Source organism: Nomascus leucogenys, chromosome 11 (genome assembly GCF_006542625.1).
Source record: "Nomascus leucogenys isolate Asia chromosome 11, Asia_NLE_v1, whole genome shotgun sequence".
NCBI classification, from domain to species: Eukaryota; Metazoa; Chordata; class Mammalia; order Primates; family Hylobatidae; genus Nomascus; species Nomascus leucogenys.
The window spans coordinates 4,969,049-4,991,491 of record NC_044391.1 but is presented as its reverse complement, the minus strand read 5'-3'; the positions used below and the strand labels follow the sequence as shown (position 1 = coordinate 4,991,491).

At 47.7% G+C, this 22,443-nt stretch overlaps 1 protein-coding gene across 1 annotated transcript in view; it reads left to right on the top strand.

Annotated features, from left to right (window-relative positions):
• The window catches only part of JAG1 (jagged canonical Notch ligand 1), a 36,125-nt gene that overhangs the window by 739 nt on the left and 12,943 nt on the right, over positions 1 to 22,443 (top strand). Inside the window, exons 2-8 of the mRNA XM_030821988.1 lie at positions 279 to 584; positions 9,322 to 9,373; positions 14,575 to 14,829; positions 16,842 to 16,902; positions 20,671 to 20,801; positions 21,006 to 21,125; positions 21,562 to 21,675. Coding sequence (XP_030677848.1) covers positions 279 to 584; positions 9,322 to 9,373; positions 14,575 to 14,829; positions 16,842 to 16,902; positions 20,671 to 20,801; positions 21,006 to 21,125; positions 21,562 to 21,675 — 1,039 coding nt within the window. The remainder of the gene's footprint in view (positions 1 to 278; positions 585 to 9,321; positions 9,374 to 14,574; positions 14,830 to 16,841; positions 16,903 to 20,670; positions 20,802 to 21,005; positions 21,126 to 21,561; positions 21,676 to 22,443) is intronic.

The following is a 22,443-nucleotide window of genomic DNA, read 5'->3' as shown; positions in this document are numbered from 1 at the left end:
CAACTCCCTCACGGGAGCCCCGGCCTCCTGAGGGTGACTCCTCCAGGCCGGGCAGGGGCGCGTTCGCTCCGCTCTTGCCCCCCGGGAAGTCGTCGGATTTCTTCCGCACTCGTGCATTTTTTTTTTTTTTTTTTTTTTTTTTGCCCCGGAATCGAGTCCTTGAACGTATTTTTGCAAAATTATTTTCACGGGGCGGGGAGTGGGAGGGAGTCGCCACCTCTATACTCGAAGAAAACAGCTTTCTCCCGCGCTGACCTTCCTCCTTACCTCGCCGGCAGGTATGTGGGGCCTCGGGTCAGTTCGAGTTGGAGATCCTGTCCATGCAGAACGTGAACGGGGAGCTGCAGAACGGGAATTGCTGCGGCGGCGCCCGGAACCCGGGAGACCGCAAGTGCACCCGCGACGAGTGTGACACATACTTCAAAGTGTGCCTCAAGGAGTATCAGTCCCGCGTCACGGCCGGGGGGCCCTGCAGCTTCGGCTCAGGGTCCACGCCTGTCATCGGGGGCAACACCTTCAACCTCAAGGCCAGCCGCGGCAACGACCGCAACCGCATCGTGCTGCCTTTCAGTTTCGCCTGGCCGGTGAGTGACTACTCGGGAAGGAGGCCGGGCGGAGACTCACACCCGCGCCTGGCCAAGCCCTGCTATCCCTTGCGAGAGGGATTTAAAGGGCTTTGGCTTGAAACTCGGCGCTAACTGGGGAAATCTCTAGGGGTGGCGGGTGAGGGAGCCGGGACACTATAGTTAGTTCTCGGCTGGGGTAGTCGAGGTGGGTCCCATTCCTGCTGCTGTTTGCTTAGTGCACAAAAATGGGGATCCCAAAGGGGTTATGGGACCAGGCTCCTAGGAAGGCCGGTGTAAACTTGCAATTTGAAGTTCCCAGAGTAACCCTCCCGGCCCCAAGCCAAGAGATCGTTGTAGCTGATCTCTTTGCTTAACTAATTAAACCTGGTGCGCCGTGGAAGGCGACTCGGCGCAGTTCTGGCCTGCGAACGCCGTCCAAATTGGCAACCTCCCCTTTCCCGTGAACGGCCGGGAGGGCGGGTGTGTCCTTCCTGGAGGGCGTGGGGGAGTCCGTTTCCCGCTGCTCCCCGGGAGATTTTAGTGTGTGCGGGGGCGCTCTCCAGGCTCAGTTCAAGGGCCGGGGGCGGCCGCCTTAGGAGGAGGTTCCTGGGGCCCTCACAGAAGGTGTAGACCCGGGAACCCCCGCCCGCTGCCGGACCCTTCCTGCCCCCGCCCCCGAGTGGTGTAGTTCTTGTGGCCTCACTTCCAGCGGTTCCCGGGCTCTGGAACAGCTGTGTTTGCAGACTTCCCCGGGAAGGGCGGGTGCACGGCCCCCGCAAGCCTTCGGGGGCCGTGCCAAGGCTTGGAAGGGGTGGTCTTCTGGAGGTAGTGCCTGCGGGTGCAAGTGATAGACCCTCATCCCCCCGCCCCATTCCGCCCCCAAAGGAGCTCGAGGCCCGGGCCCAGCTGGCAGATCCTGCAGCGAGGCCCTTGCGACATCCCAAAATGGGTGGAAGGAAGATGGGTGCGATTGCAGAAGGGGAGGAAAGGGAAATGTTGGGGGTGTGCCCGCTGCCTGGCTCCCGCTGTCCAGGAGGCATGACTCATTGCCAAGACTGGGGCTTGGCCTAGCCTGTGCTGGGAGGGTGGGTGGTGAGAGGGGGAGCTCGGTGCCCCAGAGCATTGCTTTCCACCACGTGCTCTAATGGGGTGCACTCTGCTGCCTCCTGTCCGCCGGCTTAGGCTGTGATTCTGGGAGGAGACGAGAGGGGAGAGTATCTGGCTGTGTCTGTGTATGAAGCTTGGGGTGGCTCTTAAAATCCACGATTACAGAAGCTGGCATTATAAAGTGCCCTCTGCTGTGGGTGAGATAAGACAGTTATCAAAAACTGCCATGAAAAGGGGTTTATAAAAAGAAAAATTAAAACCAACACTGTCTGTGAAGCTCTCTTGAGGTCCAAGGGCTGCTTCTGTTGTGGGATTTCATTTTTACCAAGAGTATTTATCTTGTTTGTTAATCCCCTATTAGGGAGAACTTTAAGCTAAAGAGCCTGGCTACGTTTAAATCTGGCTGGCCCAAGCTGACTGTGAATACTCAAACTGCCCTTGAACGTGTGTTTGGAGTTTAGGGGGAAGGGGCCTGCAGGTGGTTCCACCCTCCTGCTGGAGGATCTGTCTGGAGCCCCTCGCTTTTCACAAGACCATAAAAGGAATCTTATTAGTGATGTGGAAAAGCAGCAGCCTGGCTGAGGCTCATTTTGGAGAGTAGGGTCAGAGGGATGGCTAGCATGAAAACAAGGAGGCTTGCTCCCTAGGCTGGCCAAGGAAAAGTGACCTAGAAAAGTGCGTCTGTCTGCTTTTGACACTTGGTCAGAGAGTCCTCAATGGAAAAGGAGCGGAAATAGTGTGGGAGGGCAGGAGAGGCGATTGATTTGCATTTGCTGGTGCTCTTCTGTGGTTTCAGGCCCCACGGGTCACCAACCATGAAATAGACTCTCGGCTTTTCTCAAATGGGGGAAGACTGATGGGGCAACACTGAGAATGTGGTTCTTTTGAAGTTGGGACAAACACATGTATCACTCATAAACAAGTCTCCGCCCTGATGCCCCAAAAAGGCCTGCTGTGAAACATAAGCTTTACTTCTCAAGAGAAATTGGAGTTTAGGTGTATTTGTTTTTCTGTATGTGGTTGGAGAAACGGCACAGTCCGTAACTTTCAAGAATGATTCCAGGCTGAGTATAAACGTAACTGAAACACTTAAGTAGCTGAGCAAGTATTTAACTAGAGAGCACAGCTTCATTTAGTTTGGCAATTAACTATGTCTTTTAAAACTGATTTCCTTGAATAGGAAATAAATGAACTTAGTGAAGAATTCAAGAGATAGCAAGAAAAGGACATATGGTTAAAAACAAAACGAAACTCCGAACCACCTTGGGCTCCCAACCCCTAGCAGGCACAATTACCATTTGCATGAGTCCTCCCAAATTTGCTGACGCTGAGTGTCAGCAAAGGGTGCAGGGGTAGGTCAGTGTAGAAGGTCATGTAGTTCATGCCTTTTGTTTGGAATTATGACCCCATCCAAGCAACTGTTCATGTTCTAGAGAGGACGAGGAGGAAACGATTTGGTCAGATATGAAATACAGTCCACGTTCTGGTGTGCATGTGAACGGCTTTGTAGAAGTGGCCCTTCCTGCCATATATCATATCTGAGTATGTCCCACATGGTGTCCACTGCCCGGGCTCTGGTCTTGGGGTAGTTTTTCACCACTGGCTTCTAATTCTCATACTGTTGCTGCTCCAAGGGGCTTAACTTGCAGCAACTATCTGGATTAATGATTCTCAAATTGGGGTACCAAGTGATAAGAACATTATTGTGGGAAGTAATTGGGCTTAATAGGAAATAATTTAGGAATGACCACTTATAAATCACTGAAACGGTTAATTTGTACCTCCCAAAATTAGTGCTAAATCCCAGTAGTGCCTGCTTATTAAAAATGCATTAGTGTAATTACCACTACTCATCTCCAAAAGCTTTTTGGGAACTTCAGAACCCCAGTTAGCTGTATTGCTGCATTGGTGGCCCCAGAGTGAAATGAATCTAGAGAAACGTTAGGGGAAGCAATTGGGGTATCTGGCTTATTAGCCTCGCATTTAAATCCCATTGATCCTATTAAAAGACTTGCTGAGATCAACTTAATTTTTTTTTTTCTTTTTTTTTGGCGAATCCAATGAAACATGATTCTTCTGTATGAGGGATGCCAGCTTTGGCCCCCTTCATACTTCAGGCCTGAATGACCAATTGCCACGATGCTAATCACAATGTAATTGACAGGCCCTAACTTTTATGCCTTTGCTGTCTTTTCCAGTCCATGAGCTTCTGTAGATATGGTGTGGGCACATGGAGGGCTCAAGGATGGGGTTCTGATTTGACCCGCCTCCTTTCTGCAGCCAGGATTCGCATCCCGCCCGTGTGGTCAGCATGTATACAAAGAAAGAGCACATGTGTATGTATGTGCTCAGAGCAAGGGACTTCCTGCATGCGGACAAAACACCTTTTGCCCTAAGAAGTCTACCTCAAACCAAAGGGATGAAGTGATGTGTCTGTGTTGCAACACTGGGCTTGGGGGAAAGTGAATCTGTGCTTGCTTTGAAAGAGCTGTGCCAAGTATCTGCAGAATAGCTGCTCCAAAAATGGAATCTTTATTCCAGGTACTTGGTTTCTAATATATATTTTTTTCTCTTGCAGGTGTAACCTTCTGTGTTTTCTTTCTCCTTGTTGTCTTGTTTCTTAGCAACTTATTCAAACTCCAGTACTTATAGGAATTTGCAACCCACCAGTTCCACACCCATAATTCTACAGGGACTTAAGACATTTTTAGAAAATGGTGAAACTTGTGGTGTGGAGGCTCTTGGGGGAGTTGAGTGGGTAAAAAGGAGAGTCAGCAGCAACTTACAGGCATGCAATCTCCCAGAAAATCAGCAATCTAAATACTGCTCAAAATCTTCACACCAAATAGTGGTGCCTTTTGGACACCTTTTAGAAAGAAGGTATGTGGGAAGTTTAGCATGGAGAAAAAAGTTACTTAAAAAAAAAAACAGAGTCAAGGTAACAAGGAGCCTTCACAGTTCCTGATCTGAAAACAGGAATGTGAGGCCTTGGCTGGATTCATATCACCCACTGGCCCCATTGTAGAAGGGCCAGAAGTTGGTCCCAATGTCCGGCTTTCAAGGTTAGTGACAATGTAAGAATGCATGATCTCTGGATGTGCATACAATTAGCGTTGTAATCCATAAATGCAAATATGGCTGCAAATTCTTCCATGGTAAACTTCTGGAAGGCATGTTGCTCTTCCACCTACCCCCATCCTTCAAGCTTAGGATCTAGGCTGCTGAGAGAAGTGACTCTTGGCTTCAGCTTTTAAATATATAGATATAGATAGATAGATAGATAGATAGATAGATAGATATATCTATATCTATATATATATATCTCAAAACTTAATATTTTCTTCCAACTGTTGGAAGATATATTGGGATGAATGGAAAGTGGTGATTCTAGAACGGTGGTGGAAATGGAGTAGGGTCCTGGGTTCAGAAAAATCTCACCTTTACTTTGGTGCATGGCACTGGGTGGCTGTGTTGTGACTTCTTTGCTGATTTCTGATTACCGCATGGACCACAGCAGCCCTGTGGCTGCTGTTTTTTTTTTTTTTTTTTTTTTTAATGGTGTCAGTGACATCTACCATTGGTGCAGTGCGTGTGCTGGGAAGAAATTCCGCAAGGTGGCTCCCAGTAGTTAAAGGAGTACACAACTAGTCAAATATGCAGAGTCCTCCACCAGCTCAACCCAGTTTTTATGCACTTTTGGTAAATAAATAGAAAGGCTTCTTGTTCAGGCTTGCTCTGTGTGAACCAGACCGTTGTGCTTGGCTGGCTTCTCGGTATTCTATCTATTAACCTCGCCACCCTTTTGTAACTGGTGCATTTAATTATCAGTGGGATGCTTTTCAAACAGGTAAGGGTAATGATGGGAAAGGGGGTGGGGATGTCTCATTGAGAGTCACAAATCTGGATATGAGCTTTGGGGCCCCTTGGTGAGCCTTTGAGGTGGGCTTTGATGAGAAAATCACCCTTTGTAACCAAATCGGACTCTATTGACATGTCAAGCCCTACAGACTTGATTGCTTTCTGTGCCTGAAGTCTTAGCCTAGATGCTATAGGATAGTTGTCCTTTCTTATCTCACTTTCCCAAAACCCACTGGCATCGTGTGCATGAGTACGTGTGCGTGTGCCCACACATGGACTCCCTGCAACCTTTTCTGCTTAATATGTTTTGTGACTGGAATATATTATACTCTGGCCACCCAGACACAGGCAGGACAATAGAGTTGGCCGAATTGACTGAAATGAGGATTATGGAGAATAATGGGGCCTCTCCAAAAATAATGCTAATACAGGACGAGCGACAGGAAGCAACAGTTGAGTCAGCAGAGCTCAGGGCCCCTGACGAACCCCGGGAGCCGACTGACTGTGCACAATGGCCGCGTTGGCACGTCGGGCATTCCCAGGATGTGCGTGCCGCCGGCGGGCCTGCCCGTCGCAGCAGCCTGGGGTTTTGGACGCCGCACGCGTGCCGTTTGGATGGCAGTTTATTTGTGTCCGTCAGCTTGGCAGGAGGGGAGGCAGCCGCTTCTCAGGGCTTGGTTTGGCTGTCACTGTTGCCAGGAAAAGGAAGCTCCCGGCTGCCAACACAATTACCTTTGTTTCTTACATCCCCCCTTCTTAATGTGGCAATTAAGTGCTTACCGCTCTGCCCAGTGCCAAGGTAACCGCTGTGGAGTGGGACAGGGCAGAGAACACAACCTTGGCACAGCAGCCTAAGTGTGGAGGGCGGGAGGAGGTGCAGGGGCCCCAGCCTTGCTGGGAGCCTGGTGGCCCTTGGATGCCTTTGGGGCTTTGATGTCAGGGCTCTCCTCTAGGTAGAATTCCACAGAAATCTTCCAAAAAGCAATTCCGAAGGCTGACCGTTCCTCTTTGATGCCACACCAGAATGGGAACCAGCTGCCAGGTTTCCAGATTTCCTTGGGCTTGGAGCTGGGAAGGGGCTGAAGTGACTCACTTTGCAAATCCGGACTGAAGATCTGTTTGCTACCCCTCCCTCCTGTGTGGCCTCCACAGTATTGTTCTGGAAAACATAAGGAAAAAAGATGAAAGCCAGGTGACTCTTCGGCAGTCTTGGTTCTGTAGTCTGAAACCAAGAAAAACCCAGGTATTTGCTTTTGTTGTTGTTTTGCTGTATAAACTTAAGTTTGAACACTTGCCTTTCCAAGCTCTCCTGGGATGGAGGACTCAGCCTCTACTGGGGGTCAGAGTTGCAGTGGCTGCTTGTATGTGACTTCGGCATAGTGGATTTGCTGCTCTGTGGCCTGGTCCCTGCTTTGATGGCATGAGGCACACCTCATGGTTCTCATGAGGCACATCCTCGTGGTCTGGGATCTCAGTGCCTGGGTGTATGTTCAGGGATGTACAGAGGTCAAGCGTGGGCCTGGGAAAAATTAAAGTTCTCTAGCAACTAATAATCATTGTTAAATTATCTTGATTGCTGATCTATAGTGTGGGGATGGAGTGGGAGGTTGATTGCCTCCTAATAGGAGCCTTGGAGGGAATCCTTTTTCTCTGGATTCCTCCTGCGCCAGGAGACCCTAATCCCCTCCCTGAAACAGACAGGAAAAAAAGTCCAGGATTTGTTGCCGTCACTGTAGCTCCCTGCCCTCACCCTGTCTCTGCCTCTGAGAAGGGCACTTCATGGAAAATCACAGAGCCAGGCGCATAGGGCTGTGTGCAATTCTTTTCTCTCCAGGTGGGGTGATGTTGGTCAGCAACTTCTGAGGTTTTCCCAGTTCTGGCAAGGATGAGCCTGGTAGACTGCTTGGTCTTCCAAGTTCTTGTGTAAGACCTAAGGATGCCTTCCTCTTTGAGTATTAAACCGAGTTAGTACTGCCATGCTAGCTCAGTCCCGGCACCTTCCCTTGCAGTGGGGTTTGTGGGTATTATGTGTTTAGCGCTTGTGCAAGTCTGTCAAAACTCCTGGTATCAATGCATTTAATCAGAGGATTAATTACAACAATATTGTTAAAGTGGAGGACGTGGGCCTCAACGTTACCAGCAAATGAAGGGCTTAATTATACAGAATCAGCCACACATCTGGCCTCATTTTGACTGTGCTCTTACCTCAAATCAGTAGAGGAATATAATTTCTTGCTGCTCTTAGGGAAGAGTCCTATAATTTGCAGGAAGTCCTAAGAAACTTAAAGAGGCTGTAAATAAGGTATAACTTTCGCTAATAAAATAGTAACAACAGCAATGAATTTGGACCTGTGGCCACTAACAGGAGAGAGGGCTGGGTATGTGCCCCGGCTTGCCCGGTTTTGCTTGCTTTTCTGAGCATTTTCCCACAGTTATCAGTGAACGAAATGGAATCCTACTCTGCTTTGAGTATGAAACATATTTCGGCTGAATTCCAAGGCAGGGTCTATCACAAGATATTTTTATATTCAGAGATGACCTGCTGTGTCACTGTGCGAGCACTAAGCTGGCCTTGAGTTATGAATGAAACTCCCTTTTACCCTCCCTTTTTCTCTTTTTCCTTTATCTTATAGGTGCCTTCTCTTCTCTTGGCAGCAGTGTGCTTCTGGTGGCACAGCACGGTATTATTTAATCTATACACGCTTCTGTTTCCTATGGCTTGGTTTCCGACACAGCAAAGCAGGGATTCATAACCCAGTTCATGTTCCTTGTCTACCCCACCTGCCTTGAGTACATTTCTTCAGTGCCAAGATAGCAGAAGCTTCATTTAAACGCTGGTGTTTTGTGAGACTGACCTTACTGTAAATTACAAAGGAAAATTTTAGAAAAGGAGGGAATTTGCTAATAGCTTAGGTTTGGCTGGGGGTGGAGAGGTGGAATTCTGAGATAAGCTTGGAAGATAAAAGGTGCCTTCAGTTTAACAGCTGGCATCTTGCCAGTATCCAGGGAATTTGTTTAGTTAGTAGACTCTGATTATTCTTGGAATGTTAGATCTTATTAACAGATAAGTTCATCAATAAATATAACCCATGGGTGTGTGGTTGTTTCTCCCTTTGTACTTTCTTCCCTGGGATCTGCCCCCAACTCCACCGCCCAAGTGAGGTTGACTTCTTTGTCTTGCAGAGTCGCTTTGCATCTACCCCCTCCTGTTTCCTAGAGTTACCCGATACTTGTGGGAGCCAGGATGGTCTCACACAGAGCTTTCAAAGGGGTTCTAAAAAGGAAAAGGGGGCCTCCCTAGAGACTGCCTCACCAGGGCCCAAAGTGTAACCTTAGCAATACCCCCTCGGTACAAATACCTGGTTAGGTTAGCTTAGAATACATTCTGTGTGTGTGTGTGTGTGTGTGTGTGTGTGTGTGTGTGTGTGTGTTTCCTCATGCACTAGGGTCGGGGTCTGGAAAGTTTTGGGAAACTATATGCTAAATACTCTCATATCATATGGTGAGGTGGCATTTCCTGATCTCAACTTTGAGCTGCCTGCATGCATATTGACCCCAGTGCGTCCCTGCCAGGTGAAAGGAGTCATTTGTCAACCTGGGAAGAGTGCTGACAAAGGAAGGGGAGTTGGTTTGGATTTAAACATCCAGGAACTCAATGCAACAACCAACAGAATTTTTATTTTGGCATTATGGTTTTGTGTGGTGGGGTATTCTGGGAGGCCAAGAATGTACGAGATTTTGGAGAGTCGACCCTGTTTCTGAATTGCTAAATTGTTTGTATGTCTTTCAGAGGTCCTATACATTGCTTGTGGAGGCGTGGGATTCCAGTAATGACACCGTGCGTAAGTATCGCTTCTGTGGACTTTTCTCTAAACACACGTGGAAGTGTGGGGCTTGGCCAACCAGTTGGAGCTGGATCTGTCTCCTTAGTACTTAGGATTTCTGCCACCCCTTGCCTTCTGTTCTCCCCTGTACCCCAGGGTGAACCTGTCAGTGGAATGTATTCCTTAACTTTTCTAGAATTTTTGCTTGGACTATTAAGTGGCCAGAACAGACTCCCAGTTAACTCATTCCCTGATTACGAAACCTCGATTATCTTCGGGATAGAGATCTTAATGGTTTTACAACTTTAAAACCTTGTAGGCTGCTAAAGGATCAAAGTAGTGACTTTTTAAAAGTCCATTTAAACTTTGAGTGTTTAATCTCTCATCAGAAAGATAAAGCCATAAAGGTGGTGCTGGGCTCTAGAGACCGACCTTGAATTTCACTTGGTGGGCAGGTGAGCTTCTAGCCTGTCTGGGTTTCCCACACTGCTCCACAAACCTTTCATTGAAGCGGAATTCCAGAGCTTCACAGCCATTACCTGCCTTGTCCTTTTCTGAAAGATGGCTCTGTTTTCAGTGCAGGTTGCCTTTCAGGACTCTGAGGGGTCGGTTTTGGTGGATAAGCCATGGAGGATGTGATTGAAATGACACAGTCTGGCTGACAAAGTAGTCTTGCTCTTTAATTGTAACTTTACAATGTTTTCACTCACGAGCCGAAACTTCAAGTTCCCTTTCTGCCAGCAGAGTTTGGGTTGCGGTCGCTGGAAAACTTGATGTGCACTGAAATCTCTTGGTCTGTGCATGAGGAAGAGTGGATCCAGCTTCTTGTCTTGGCTGTCTGTTCTCTGAATGCCTTGTACTTTTTGCTTTTCTATCTTACCATTTTTTTTTGTTTGCTTTCACTGTGAATAACATCTTTTCCTCTTTCCTTGCCTTGCGTTTTTGCTGACAGAAAATGGTGAATGCCCACCGTGGGTGCAGTGAGGGCTGGGTGCCTGCTACGTGGGCAGCTTCCACCTGTGGCTGGCTTATTGGGCCACTTGGAGCCACAGAATCATTGCTGAGCCCCGATGTGCCAGAGAGTCCCAGGCCATTTGGGTCACTCTTCTAGCTTGGGGATCTTAAGTCCAGCTTTTTGGATGTCATCCTCCCTGGAGGGGAGCTCATGAAAGTCCAAGGTTCGAGTTCTTCCTCCCCAGAGGGCTACCCCGTAATGCCGTAGGGGGTGCGTGTGGGGGTGGCAGGGAAGCTCTGTCAGCCTTGGCTATGGCTGATGCCAGTCAGGGTCACAGACACCTGTTTGTTCTCCCCTCCCTGCCACAAACATTGAGGACTGTGAACATTATGTCACTGTGACCTGCTTACAATGGTAACTAAGCGTTAGGCAGAAGGGGTTGGGGGGGAGGAGACATAGGCTCTTCTGTAATATTATGGTGTCAGCATGGTGTGCTTTCCCCTCCCTTTTAGCTATTAAAACAATCCACCCGGTAGAGTGAACAGCTTGAGGTTGATCCTGGCCTGTGATAAGAGCCGGGTCAGTATACTTGTTAGGGACATGTGAGACACCTCCCCGCCACACTGCAGCATTCGCAGAACCTTTCCTGGGCCTCCTGTCACCTCGCAGGTCAGGGAGTCATGTCCCTTGGGAACCCAGGGCTTGTCCAGAGCTACCCACAATTGTCTGCATTTCCAGGTAGCCCGATTTTGGGGTTCTAGGATGTTTCATCTCCTGGGGGGGTAACCAAATCCCTGGAAGAGGACAAGAAAGACTGGGGTAGGAATAAAGTTCTTTTAAACCTCAAGGGTGCCCATTGCAGGTTATCAAAATTCACTTGGTGAACCCTGAAGAGGGGGATGGGTTTGGTGGAAATGGTTTCTCCACTTGCCTATTTGGCCTCTTTTATGACGCTTCCAAGGAATCTTGAATTCAGCACAGTCAAAACCAAACTCAGGATCTTCTCTTGCCAAAAGCAGTTCCTTCCCCAGGGCCTCTTCTGGGTGTCTGGCACCGATATTTGAACAATCATTGCCATAAGCCAGAAATATGGAAGGCGATCTGTGTACCCCCTCTCCGTTAGCATCCATACCTAGTCCACCTCCAAGTTCTGAAAACTCTCTCCAGCTCTTCACTTGAATCCGCCTGCCTTCTGCCACCGCCCTGGTCCAAGTCACCATCTGCTTATGAATGAACTTAGAGTAGCCTCCGTCTGGTCCACCTTTATCTGCTGTGACTCACCTCTAGTGCTTTCTCCATTCTTCTGCCTTCCTGGTCTTTTCCGAGCCATGACATTTGCTTGTCACCCTTATGAAAAACCAACCACTTGGTGGCCTTCTGTTGCTCTTGGGACAGATCTTCATGTGGTCCACAAGGCTCTGTGCAGCCCAGCTTCGTCTCCCTGCCAGCCTTGTCTTACACACCATGTTGTCCATCGTGTCTGTGGCCTGGCCATACCCTAGCAGTTGCCTTTCTGTCCTCAACTACGTCGCATGCTCTCTGGCCTCAGGACCTTTGCACATGCTGTTTCTGCTACCTGGAGTGTTTTGTTCCTTTCTTCACCCTCAGCCACTCCGTCTGGACCGCACTCCACAGGGCAGAAGCTGAGGATGTTCAGAAGCCCAAATGGAGTTGGCTGCCCTGTGGGACCCAAGCGAGTTGTAAACATTCTGGCTTCAGATGTAAATCAAAGGCAGAGCCCTGAGTTTTAGGGCAGAGAATTCCTTCTATCAGCTCTGCAGTGAGCCCTCACAGGCAGACTCGGGCCCAAATATAGCCTAGGTGCTGTTTATGTATTTGAAAGTATTTAAGGCTGGTCCTTCTGTCATCGGTCCTCCAAAGTCTTTTATTACATTTTGGGACTGTGGTATACAGAGTTCCAAATTTCTTTCTCCCCTGGAGCAAATGGTTTCAGTTTACTGTAATGCATAATAGACATGTAAGCATAAATAGGAACACTTCAGACCAGGTTTTCCCTGTAGCTCAGCTTTCTTGGCTGAGGCCCCCTTCCAGGTTTTCGGGTTGGTGTGGTCCCAGGTTACGCTTAGACTCGCCCTTCATCACCTCCTCCTTGGCCTGTGAGGTGGTCATGGGTTCTTCGTGATTCATCTTCGTGGCACTGGGGATTGCAGGGAGGCATGGTGACGTCCTTTTCCAATCACAAGGCTGGACTGCCAAGCGAACTGCCACAGATACCTTTCCAGTGCCTCAAGCTGAAGGGAAGCATGATCAGGAAGCAGGCAGCAGATGTATTTGAACCCAGACACGCTCGACCCCCCACCCCCGAGCAGGTGTGAAATTGTGTATGCAGCTCCATAGCTCCACTGAGGATTCTGAAGTGATCCTCTGCACGACACTTCCTGGAAATAAGTGGAACGCTTCCTGCGTGACTGAAAAGTACATATCAGTCCTGCACACCTAGGATTGCCCTGGACTCTTGTCTGAACTGTTTGTTGTTGATACCAGCCTCAGAAGCTGGATGCCTTTGAGCCATGGCTAGCGTGTTTAACCGATCCCTTTTATGAAGATCTTGTAAGCACGTGGTAATAGCCCACTGTGCTTTTTAACTGAACCAGCAGAGCAAACATAGTTAATGGAGAGACATTTTTGTCATTCCTTGGCCTCCGTTTATTTGCAATAATGAGTGAAGTGTTACCTGCAAGTGGTTCAGTGCGTGCCGGGGTGTCAGGCTGCAGGTATGTGAGCATGTTCAAGGCTTGTCTTGCCCACGCAGCAGTTTGAGAGCCCCAGAGGGTGAACGCTGGGGCCCTGGTGGAAGTGGTGTGTGGATGAAGCCACCCAGGAGTCCCTTCTCTCGTGGTCACCTACAGGGCTTGCATCACTTTGTAAAACAGCACAGGCCTGAGGCCTAGAAAAACAGCCATGTGGGTGGGTAAGAATCACCAAGACATTGCAAGTCGGTTCTAACTGTCTCTCCAAGATGGCCTTGAATTTGACAAGGTGATGAAGAGTTGGTGCTGGCAGGTTTAAGAAAACAAACACAAAACCAGGTTGGGGTGCTGACTTAGTGCCTTGCTGCCTTTTCAGATCCCTCCCCTGAACGGCTGGCACCTGATGTTTGAGCTATTTTTGTACCTGTCTCTTCTCAAACTAGATCATAAGTGGCCTCGGGGCAGGGACTACATACTCCTGAGAGCTGCTTGAGCTCGAGGTGTTTATTTTCCTCAGTAAGCTTTTTTTTCAGGAGCATGACTTGGCTCAAAAAAAAAACCCTCCCCTCAATTTACCTGTGTCTAAACTTTGGTGAATTATTCTCCCATCTGCCTTCTGGGCAGAGGAGAGAGGTGGAATGCATCAAGTTCAAGGTGTTGGTATTTAAGAGCTGGCTTTAAAGGTTGCCATGTTAACAATTGTAAAAAAAAAATGTAACTCAATCCTCTCCTTGGCTTGCAGTTAAGAGTTTTGAAATGGACAAAAAGCTTTTCTGAGCAAGACATAAAACTCTAAAACCAGAAATGATTGCTGACCTTTATCTGGAATAATGAAATTTCGTCAAGAGCAACATTCCATAGGGAGCTACTTTCTCTCATATGTAAAGAGCACTTGCAAGTCAGTATGGCAATGTGATAGAAAAGTTGGCAGAGGAGAGAAGCTGTTGCTGTTCACAGGAACAAATATAAATGGTTTTGTAACTACCAGAAAGGGCTCTCACCATCACTTAATTAAATGCTAATTAAATGAGATACCTCTTTACCTATCCGGCATAGATTAGAAGGTTTGATAATGTACAACTTTGGCAGTGTTACTGGGAAACACAGCTTCCTGGGTGGTGGGAGGACAGACTGGGTAGTTTGAGACTGTGGACAGAGGTTGATTGGTTGTGCACAGACCCTGATTCAGCACTTCCATTGCTAGAGTATCTCATTGTGGGAACCATACACAGGCAGATACATTCAAGGAATGCTCACTGTGGCTTTGTTTAATAGTAAGAAGCCCAGACGACTCACATGCACACATGTCAGGGACTAGGTAAATTATTTATCGGTGTTTCCAGACAATGAAATACTGTGTACCCATTAAAGAAGGTAAATAAGTGGTAACAGGTTGTCTCTGGGTAGGGGCATAAACTCTTCATTTCTTTGCCTTTTTGTACAATGGATAGAATTTCGTAGCACGTGCATATGTTTTTATGTTAAAAAGCCAAAATGGTCAGGGAAGAAGGCTCCAATGTGAATGTTAACGCGGTTCATCACTTTGTCTCTAGAACCTGACAGTATCATTGAAAAGGCGTCTCATTCGGGCATGATCAACCCCAGCCGGCAGTGGCAGACGCTGAAGCAGAACACGGGCGTTGCCCACTTTGAGTATCAGATCCGCGTGACCTGTGATGACTACTACTATGGCTTTGGCTGCAATAAGTTCTGCCGCCCCAGAGATGACTTCTTTGGACACTACGCCTGTGACCAGAATGGCAACAAAACTTGCATGGAAGGCTGGATGGGCCCCGAATGTAACAGAGGTATGTGTGTGTGTGTGTGCACGTGTGTGTGCATGTGCACGAGTGCCTGTTGCTTTTAGTGTCCATTTATCACCCCACCAGCAGGCAGGTGGCATGTGGCTATCTCAGGTGGGGTGGGATTTTGACTGTTATTCTGGGCCTGCAGCATGAAGATGGTGAGTGTAGAAGATGCTGTCGGTGTCCCATCCAGATCCCCTTTACTGGCATCCCCATCCCCCAGGTGCTGTGTTGGCTGCCAACAGCTCACAGCTGCTCCTTCTCAGGAGACTCGTCCTTGGCCAAACCCGTGCATGCCCCATTCCTCCAGCTCACAGTCAGTGATTGACAGACAGGGGCTACAAAGCCCAGCTTCCTTTGCCGTAAAACAGTAGTACAATTTGCACTCTAGAGCCACCCTGGGATTAGGCTGAAATCAGACTCCAGTTGAGACCATGTTCTTGCTCAGCTCTTTCCCCTACCCCATCTGCTTCCCTCAATTCCTTCTACCTACGTCCAGATCCCCTTCTCAGACTCTGCTTCTAAGGAACTTGACCGAAAATAGATCCAGACAGGACTAGGTTAGCCCAGTTGATGTCTGAACAGGCAATCCTATAGGAAATGATAGCCCCTGCATTCGGGGTAGCCTTGCAGCAAGTTTTCACTGGGCATCTTTGGGGGCACAGCATTGACGGGGAGAGGTATGTGGTTAGCTCAGGCTTTCCTACTGGTGTAGAACTGAGCGCACTTTTAGACTCCGTGCTGTCTACTGTCCCAGTCCCTTTATAGAATTCAGTGATTCCAATTCATAGCAACTTGATGGGTAATTCTGTTAATTGTATAATATCTCCTCATGAGCAATAATGTGCTCTGCTTATTTTACATGATAATTAGGTAAATTCTTTTGATAAACTCAATTTCAAAGTGAGTTTTTCAGCCATGACAGAGGGGTGGGGCTTGGGGGAAGGAATTTGCAGGTCTCCCTGGTAGTACTACTGCTTTCTTTAATAATTGGAGACAAGAGTTTAAAAAGGATGGCATTTCTGAAATTCAAATGAAAAGGGGAATCGATTAACATATTTTAGGGTGTTTTAAAAATTAAACGACCTAACACTTAGTGTGGATTTTTTGTTCGGTGTTTTTTTTTTTAAATAAGGTGCTCACTTTGTCACCCATGATGGCAAATCATGGCTCATTGGAGCCTTGAACCCCTGGGCTCAAGTGATCCTCCTGCCTCAGCCTCCCAAGTAGCTGGGACTATAGGCACATGCCACCACACCCAGCTTTTTTATTTTGTATAGATAGTCTTGCTATGTTGTTGAGGCTGGTCTCGAACTCCTGGCCTCAAGCTATCCTTCTGCCTCAACCTCCCAAAGTGTTGGGTTTATAGGCATGAGCCACTGTGCCTGGTCTTATAAACTGACATTTTTAAAAAAGTTACTTTTTTCTTTTTTTTAAATGAAGTAGAGAATTGCTCTGCAAGGGCACTTTACAAAAGGCTCACCAGATCTGGCCACCAGATTAGCCTGCCCAATGAATCCAGCCTGGTTGGCTCTGTTAGTCCCATGGAATTTTCAAACCAGGCATTTGGTATGGGTTTTTTTGTTTTGTTTTGTTTTTTTAAAGGCTGGGGCTCATCTGAATTTGTCCTGGTGGGATGGGGAAGGATTATCTATACCTTTTTTTCTTCTAATGAAAAAGGTGTGGGCAGAATGGAAACTGACCAAACTCTGCTCAAGGAGCCAGGGTAGCTGCGGTTTACAGAGGCCGGACGAAGGTCCCCCTTCCCTCATCAACTTGTCTGCATTTTGTCCCCAAATAATATCATGTTTTTAGAATCTGCTAACAAGGCCTTGAAGTTTAAAGCTGGTTTTGTTATTTGCGCCCCTCCCATCTTCCTCTCCTTACAAGGGAACTGATATGAGATCTATTAAAATCGTGGAATTTGCAGACTTTAATGCAATGGGCCATTCTCATGACCGTGGCGATGCGAGGAACAGGCAGTGTGCTGACACGCCCTTCTCTGTTTTTTACAGCTATTTGCCGACAAGGCTGCAGTCCCAAGCATGGGTCTTGCAAACTCCCGGGTGACTGCAGGTAAATAAACTGGTCTTTTGTGAGATTTCTTTTAATTTTCCTTTATGTAAGAGAGGAACTGACTTTATTGTGACTATGCCTCTGTTTTCCTTGAAGAACAAGAAAGCTTTTTTTAAAAAAAAATTCAGATAGACACATCCGAAGCTTATTAAATTATACCAGCTGTCTGGTGGAATGCACATACCACTTCTCTCTTGGAATAAAAAGAAACTCTTTGGGCATAGCCAGTGACTTCATGTATTAACTGTTCTGTAAATTGATAACACATTTTTATAATCTTCCCTTACTGTGCTGATGGGCTAGATGGAGGGATGTGGGCTTGTTTCTTTGCGTCTCTCTCCTCTTCCACCGAGGCTTTCTTCTCCCAGCCCCCTCCCCCACTTTTCCCATCAATAGGCGAAAGTTCAGCATTCTTTAGAATGGGATTAGTCCAATCTCCTGGCCCCTTTGCAGGCGGGAGCTGGGTTGGTGCTGAGAGGTTAATGGCTGCCCTGGAATCTTGTCAGTTGAGCCTGATGAATGTAGACTTTTGCTGCAGTCCTTTGAAGTCTGTTCCTTTATGGTCCAGGAACAATGCAGAAGCCAAAGGGAGGCCTGCCCTGACCACTTCACGATGGCGGGTTTTGGAACCTCTTGAAATTTATATTATGCCAATTTGGAAAAGGCTTATTTCGGGAAATATTGTTGGTGTCTATGGTGTTTTTGGCAGTCTTATGCTTTACTCTCCCTCCTCCCAAATTTTAAGGAGTAACACTAAAATGGATCCTTTGAGCCTGTCACTTTTGCCCCCAAAGCTACTCTGACATGAGTAAAGGGAACTTATGAAACACAGGCTAAACCAGTATGTCCCAAACTAATGTTATTTGGGGCTCTTATTAAAACGCACGTCCTGAGTCTATAGGTTTGGGCTGAGCCCAGGTTTCTGCATTTCTAACAAGCTCCCAAGCGATGCTGCTGATGGGACCATCAGCAATCACTGCCCCCAAACCTCAGTACTCAAAGTGTAACTTCCAGAATTAACAAGGGAGCTGTTAAAATGCAGGTTCGTGGGCTCCACCCACATCCATAGAATCCTAGTCCTTGGTTTGGCAGGAGTCTGCATTTGACAAGCTTGCCACATGACTTTGCTGCTTAATAAATTTTGAGGCTGCTCCTTTAAAGAGAACTATCTGTGGCCTTTACCTTTATGATTCCACCACTCCGTCTGTTCCCCTCCCATGCAAGGGGGAACATGGAACTAAATTACGAACTGGTTGTCCTGAATTGTCTCTTCTACTCTTCAGAAAGATAGTTTATTCCCTGGAAGGCTGAGGGGCTTCTCCTGCTGTCTCCCATTGGTGGCGGTGGACTGTAGTATTTAACAGCATTGCTGTCAGATGTGGAGCAGGAATCCACCTACCTTAACTCTTTCTAATTAAGGGTGTTCTGGAGAAAGTCCCAGTGGCAGTGCTATTAGTGATTCCAAGCCTGCTCCCTGCTCAGATGGATATCAGCAGAGGTGGACTGTGATTTGTGCTGCTGTCATCAGAACACACATACAGCTATACAGGGGAGGGCCCTCCCAGCCAGAACAACAGGCTTTGTTTCCAGAATTTAGCCCTTTCTCTTTCGAAGTCCCACCTCCCTCTCCCTGCCCAGACACGCACTGATGGCCTTATTTACTTAAGGTGCGACTTTCCCACACATCATTTGCATAGTCTCCCAGCCCAGTTTTCTCTCCCTACCTTGAAAGAAAGTCAAAACAGAACCTTCACGCTGAGGAAGTTCAGGTTGTGTCCTGCTGCAGAAATAGTTGAATGGCAAGTTACCTGTAAGTTGTCTTTTGGATTATGTATTACACAGGTTATTTTTGTTTTCACCCCCACATGAGAAAATTTACTGGTTTTTGTTGTTCCCAAGTAGACTGAGTGCCTTTCCCTGGTATACATGCTTGCTTATTGCAAGCCTGCCAATAATACCAAACTTAATTATGAATCATCATCTGAGGAAAGTCACTTCAATTTCTCATGAGAATCTTAATCATATATTATTAAACTGGGATAACTTGGTTGGTGCCTCTTTTAGGGTCAGTATTTTTATTTGTTTTCTTTTGAAGTCATCCATGACCTCTTGTGGTTGCTTTTTTATGCTTGGGGATTGAGGTCTCTTTAATTAGGTGAGGTTGGGTCCTCAGCTGCCTCTCCTTGCCTTTATGAGGCAACTTGAAGAGGCCTAGTGATCCTGAATTTGGAAGAGGATAAGGGAAGACGGTGAGAATATTGCCATTTCATAATCAGTTCCCTCTTACTATCTTTCAGGCTAAGAATATCAGCCTTGACAGAATGGCTACCCCCCTACCTCCCACTAACGTGGGTGTCCGCTTTTGAGAAATTATTTAGATTGTAATTTTGTTCTTATCTTACTCCTTTAGTCACTTGTCACGTTGACATTCCATTTTACATAAACCAGAATCCAGTGTCTAACTTTAAACCACACGTTCTAGTGATTTCTTTGCATGTGGGTGTGCAGAGCTTGGTTTTAGAAGTTAGGAAGTGGTTAGTCAGTATTCTCAGGGGTTAAGTTGACTCTCAGCCGTGGGTGATTAGCTATTAGCTAGATCCCTATAATTTTCCCATGACAAGGATTTGCTAGCCCGCCTCCCGCTCTTGGGAAACCGAAAGCCTTTCCTTCTGGGGAGCTGGAGGGGGCGGGGGTTGTTTTCCAGAGTTACAGCTGAGCAGCTTAGGGGGTTGGCACTGATCGTGGCTTTTCCCAGGTCCCGTTCTGGAAACATGTTGCCCATCCCACCCGCACCCCACCCTCCACCCTCCACCGCGAGGCTCGTTGATCTTTCTCCCTGCCTTCCCCCACCCTTGTTAAAGCTTGGCTCTTGAGAAGGCAATTAAAGTTTCAGAGGGCTTGAAAATTGAAGGGAGAGTGGTTTGAGACGCTGCCCGCCTCCCACCCCAGGTGAAAGTTGTTTTTGTTTTTGTTTGGGGATCAAAGGCACTATTTGGCCCCAAAAGAGTACGATTAATCAAGGTGCTTATGTAAAAGAACCTCAACTCTCCCAATACTAGATAAATTAAGCAGACTGCTTTTTTTTTTCTTTTCTTGGCAAAGCAAGAAATCACTATAAATTAGCACACAGTAATGGGACACAAATTATGGAGTTGGTTCCAAGTGTTGTCATTTCCTTCTCCTTCCCTATAGAAGTGGGTTTAGAGAGCCTACTCTGGCCTTGGCCAAGGGAGGGTGCCCCTTTCTCTCCTTGTTTTTTTTAAATAAAGCGTCATCGTGAGGCGGTTTCCTGCTGCTCTTGGTGGCTTGTTGCATTTCTGTGCGCTGGGGTCGTGACTTTCTGTGCAGACAAAGAGCAGAGTGGCAAGTGCAGCGCCTGCAGAGACTTTGGCATAGCTCTCTTGTCACTGGGAGAGTGCTTTCCTCTACGGTCTGTCGCAACTAGGTGCACGGGTTGCTTTATTCCATGCCTTCACCTTTGGCTCACTCGTGTGAGCCTGAGAAGAGTGAGTGGCTTTGTGAAGGGCATCCCCATGCTGGCCTCTTCCCAAACAGCCCTCCTTTTGTCAGGAGTCGGCTGGGAGGGGACCTCAGCTCAACTGTGAAAATGTTTGTTTATACGGAGCCCCTGATGAGCCTTGGGAGTCTACCATCCTGTCCGCAGAAACAAAACAGAAAAAGCCTGGACTTCGCAGTCTTCTGTTCGAATTGTACAGGTCTCTCTTAACATTCAAAAGGCTAATCTGGAGGTGTGCTGTGTGTCTCCAGGTGCCAGTACGGCTGGCAAGGCCTGTACTGTGATAAGTGTATCCCGCACCCGGGATGCGTCCACGGCATCTGTAATGAGCCCTGGCAGTGCCTCTGTGAGACCAACTGGGGCGGCCAGCTCTGTGACAAAGGTATGGCCCTTAGGGATGAGAACCAGGGTGGGATGGCAGTAATTTGGTTTTTAATTTTATTGGCAGGGGCTTTTATTCTGAATTCTCCTTGAATGTTGTGTGGGTTTTCTGGGTTTTCTTTTTAAAAGACGATTGGGGCTAGAAACGTGGTGGGTTCGCCATCTTCACAGGCGTCTCTTAGTGACTCCAGGATCTTTTTGGCAGATCTCAATTACTGTGGGACCCACCAGCCGTGTCTCAACGGGGGAACTTGTAGCAACACAGGCCCTGACAAATATCAGTGTTCCTGCCCTGAGGGGTATTCAGGACCCAACTGTGAAATTGGTAAGTGGTCCAAGCTGAATGAGAGCGCTTTGTCTAATTTTTCTGTACTCAGCTTTTAAAAAATATACTTAAGGACTTGTTTAAGGAAAAAAAAGTGAAAATAGCCTCCAAAGATAGGCCTTATCCCAACCATTCTATGAGGCTTTGTAACTTTCAAGCCTCTAAAGTTTTTTGGGTGATGCTGATTCATATAGGATTCAGCGGGAGATGAAATGACCCCAGCTCTGAGATGTCTTGGAATGTGCTTAGAGACAGCTCAGCGAGAAAGATGACTTCCTTTCTTTCGTAGACACAGCAGGGTTCTATCACACGCTCGCTTTTGGTTTTTGAAATATGCTTGCACTAGTGGCTGTGGTGTGGGATTCGGTTGGAGGGGGGCATGGGGAGGTAGCGGTGCACAGGCATCCCTCGCTGACTGCCATCCTGGTTTTTGCAGCTGAGCACGCCTGCCTCTCTGATCCCTGTCACAACAGAGGCAGCTGTAAGGAGACCTCCCTGGGCTTTGAGTGTGAGTGTTCCCCAGGCTGGACCGGCCCCACATGCTCTACAAGTAAGTCCAATTTTCAGCCTGTGTCCATCCTAAGGATCCTTGTGCCAAGATACCACGCTGGGGAGAGGTACCTAGGCTTGTCCAGTGTGAATGTCTCAGTGGGAGAGGGGTGGGTGCAGGCCTAAGTCTGGTAAGCAGTCTGGTGGCTTGTGTGTTTGGAGGTCTCCCAGCACCCCCATCCTGCCCCACTAAGGTAGCGCATGTATCTGTTCTTGGAAGGAACGTCCTCGTGGAATCGCTTGTTCCTTTGCATCTGCTTCCTGGAGCTGGCCACCTTCCAATTGTGGTTATTCTTCTTGCAGCCATGGAGAGGCTGCCTTCAGGGGAGGTTGTCACTTACTACTGGATTCTGTCATAGGGCCAGGGGGCCCCCAAAGAAGAACCTGCCCTGCAGAGTTCCTTTGGCTGTGAGACAGGGCTGTATATCAGAATCACCTGGGCTGCTTTACAGTGTAAATCTCTGGGTCCCCCAGATTCCCTCCAGAATCGGGGAGTCTATGGTCTTTGATAAACTTCTGGAATTCTGCAGTGCAGCCAGGTCTGAGAACCACTGTCATCAGCACCCCAGGTGTGGTTATTGATGTGGATTTCTGGGGTCAGATTACCTGTGCTGGTCCTGGGCCCGCACCCGTCACTTGCGGAACTCCGGCAGGCCACAGAAGCTCCCCGGGCCCTCTTTAAATGGCACAGTAGCAATTCCCATCTCCGAGGGTTGTCATAAAGACACAAAAGTGAATACTTCCTAAATTGTTAGGAGCTATCTCTGGT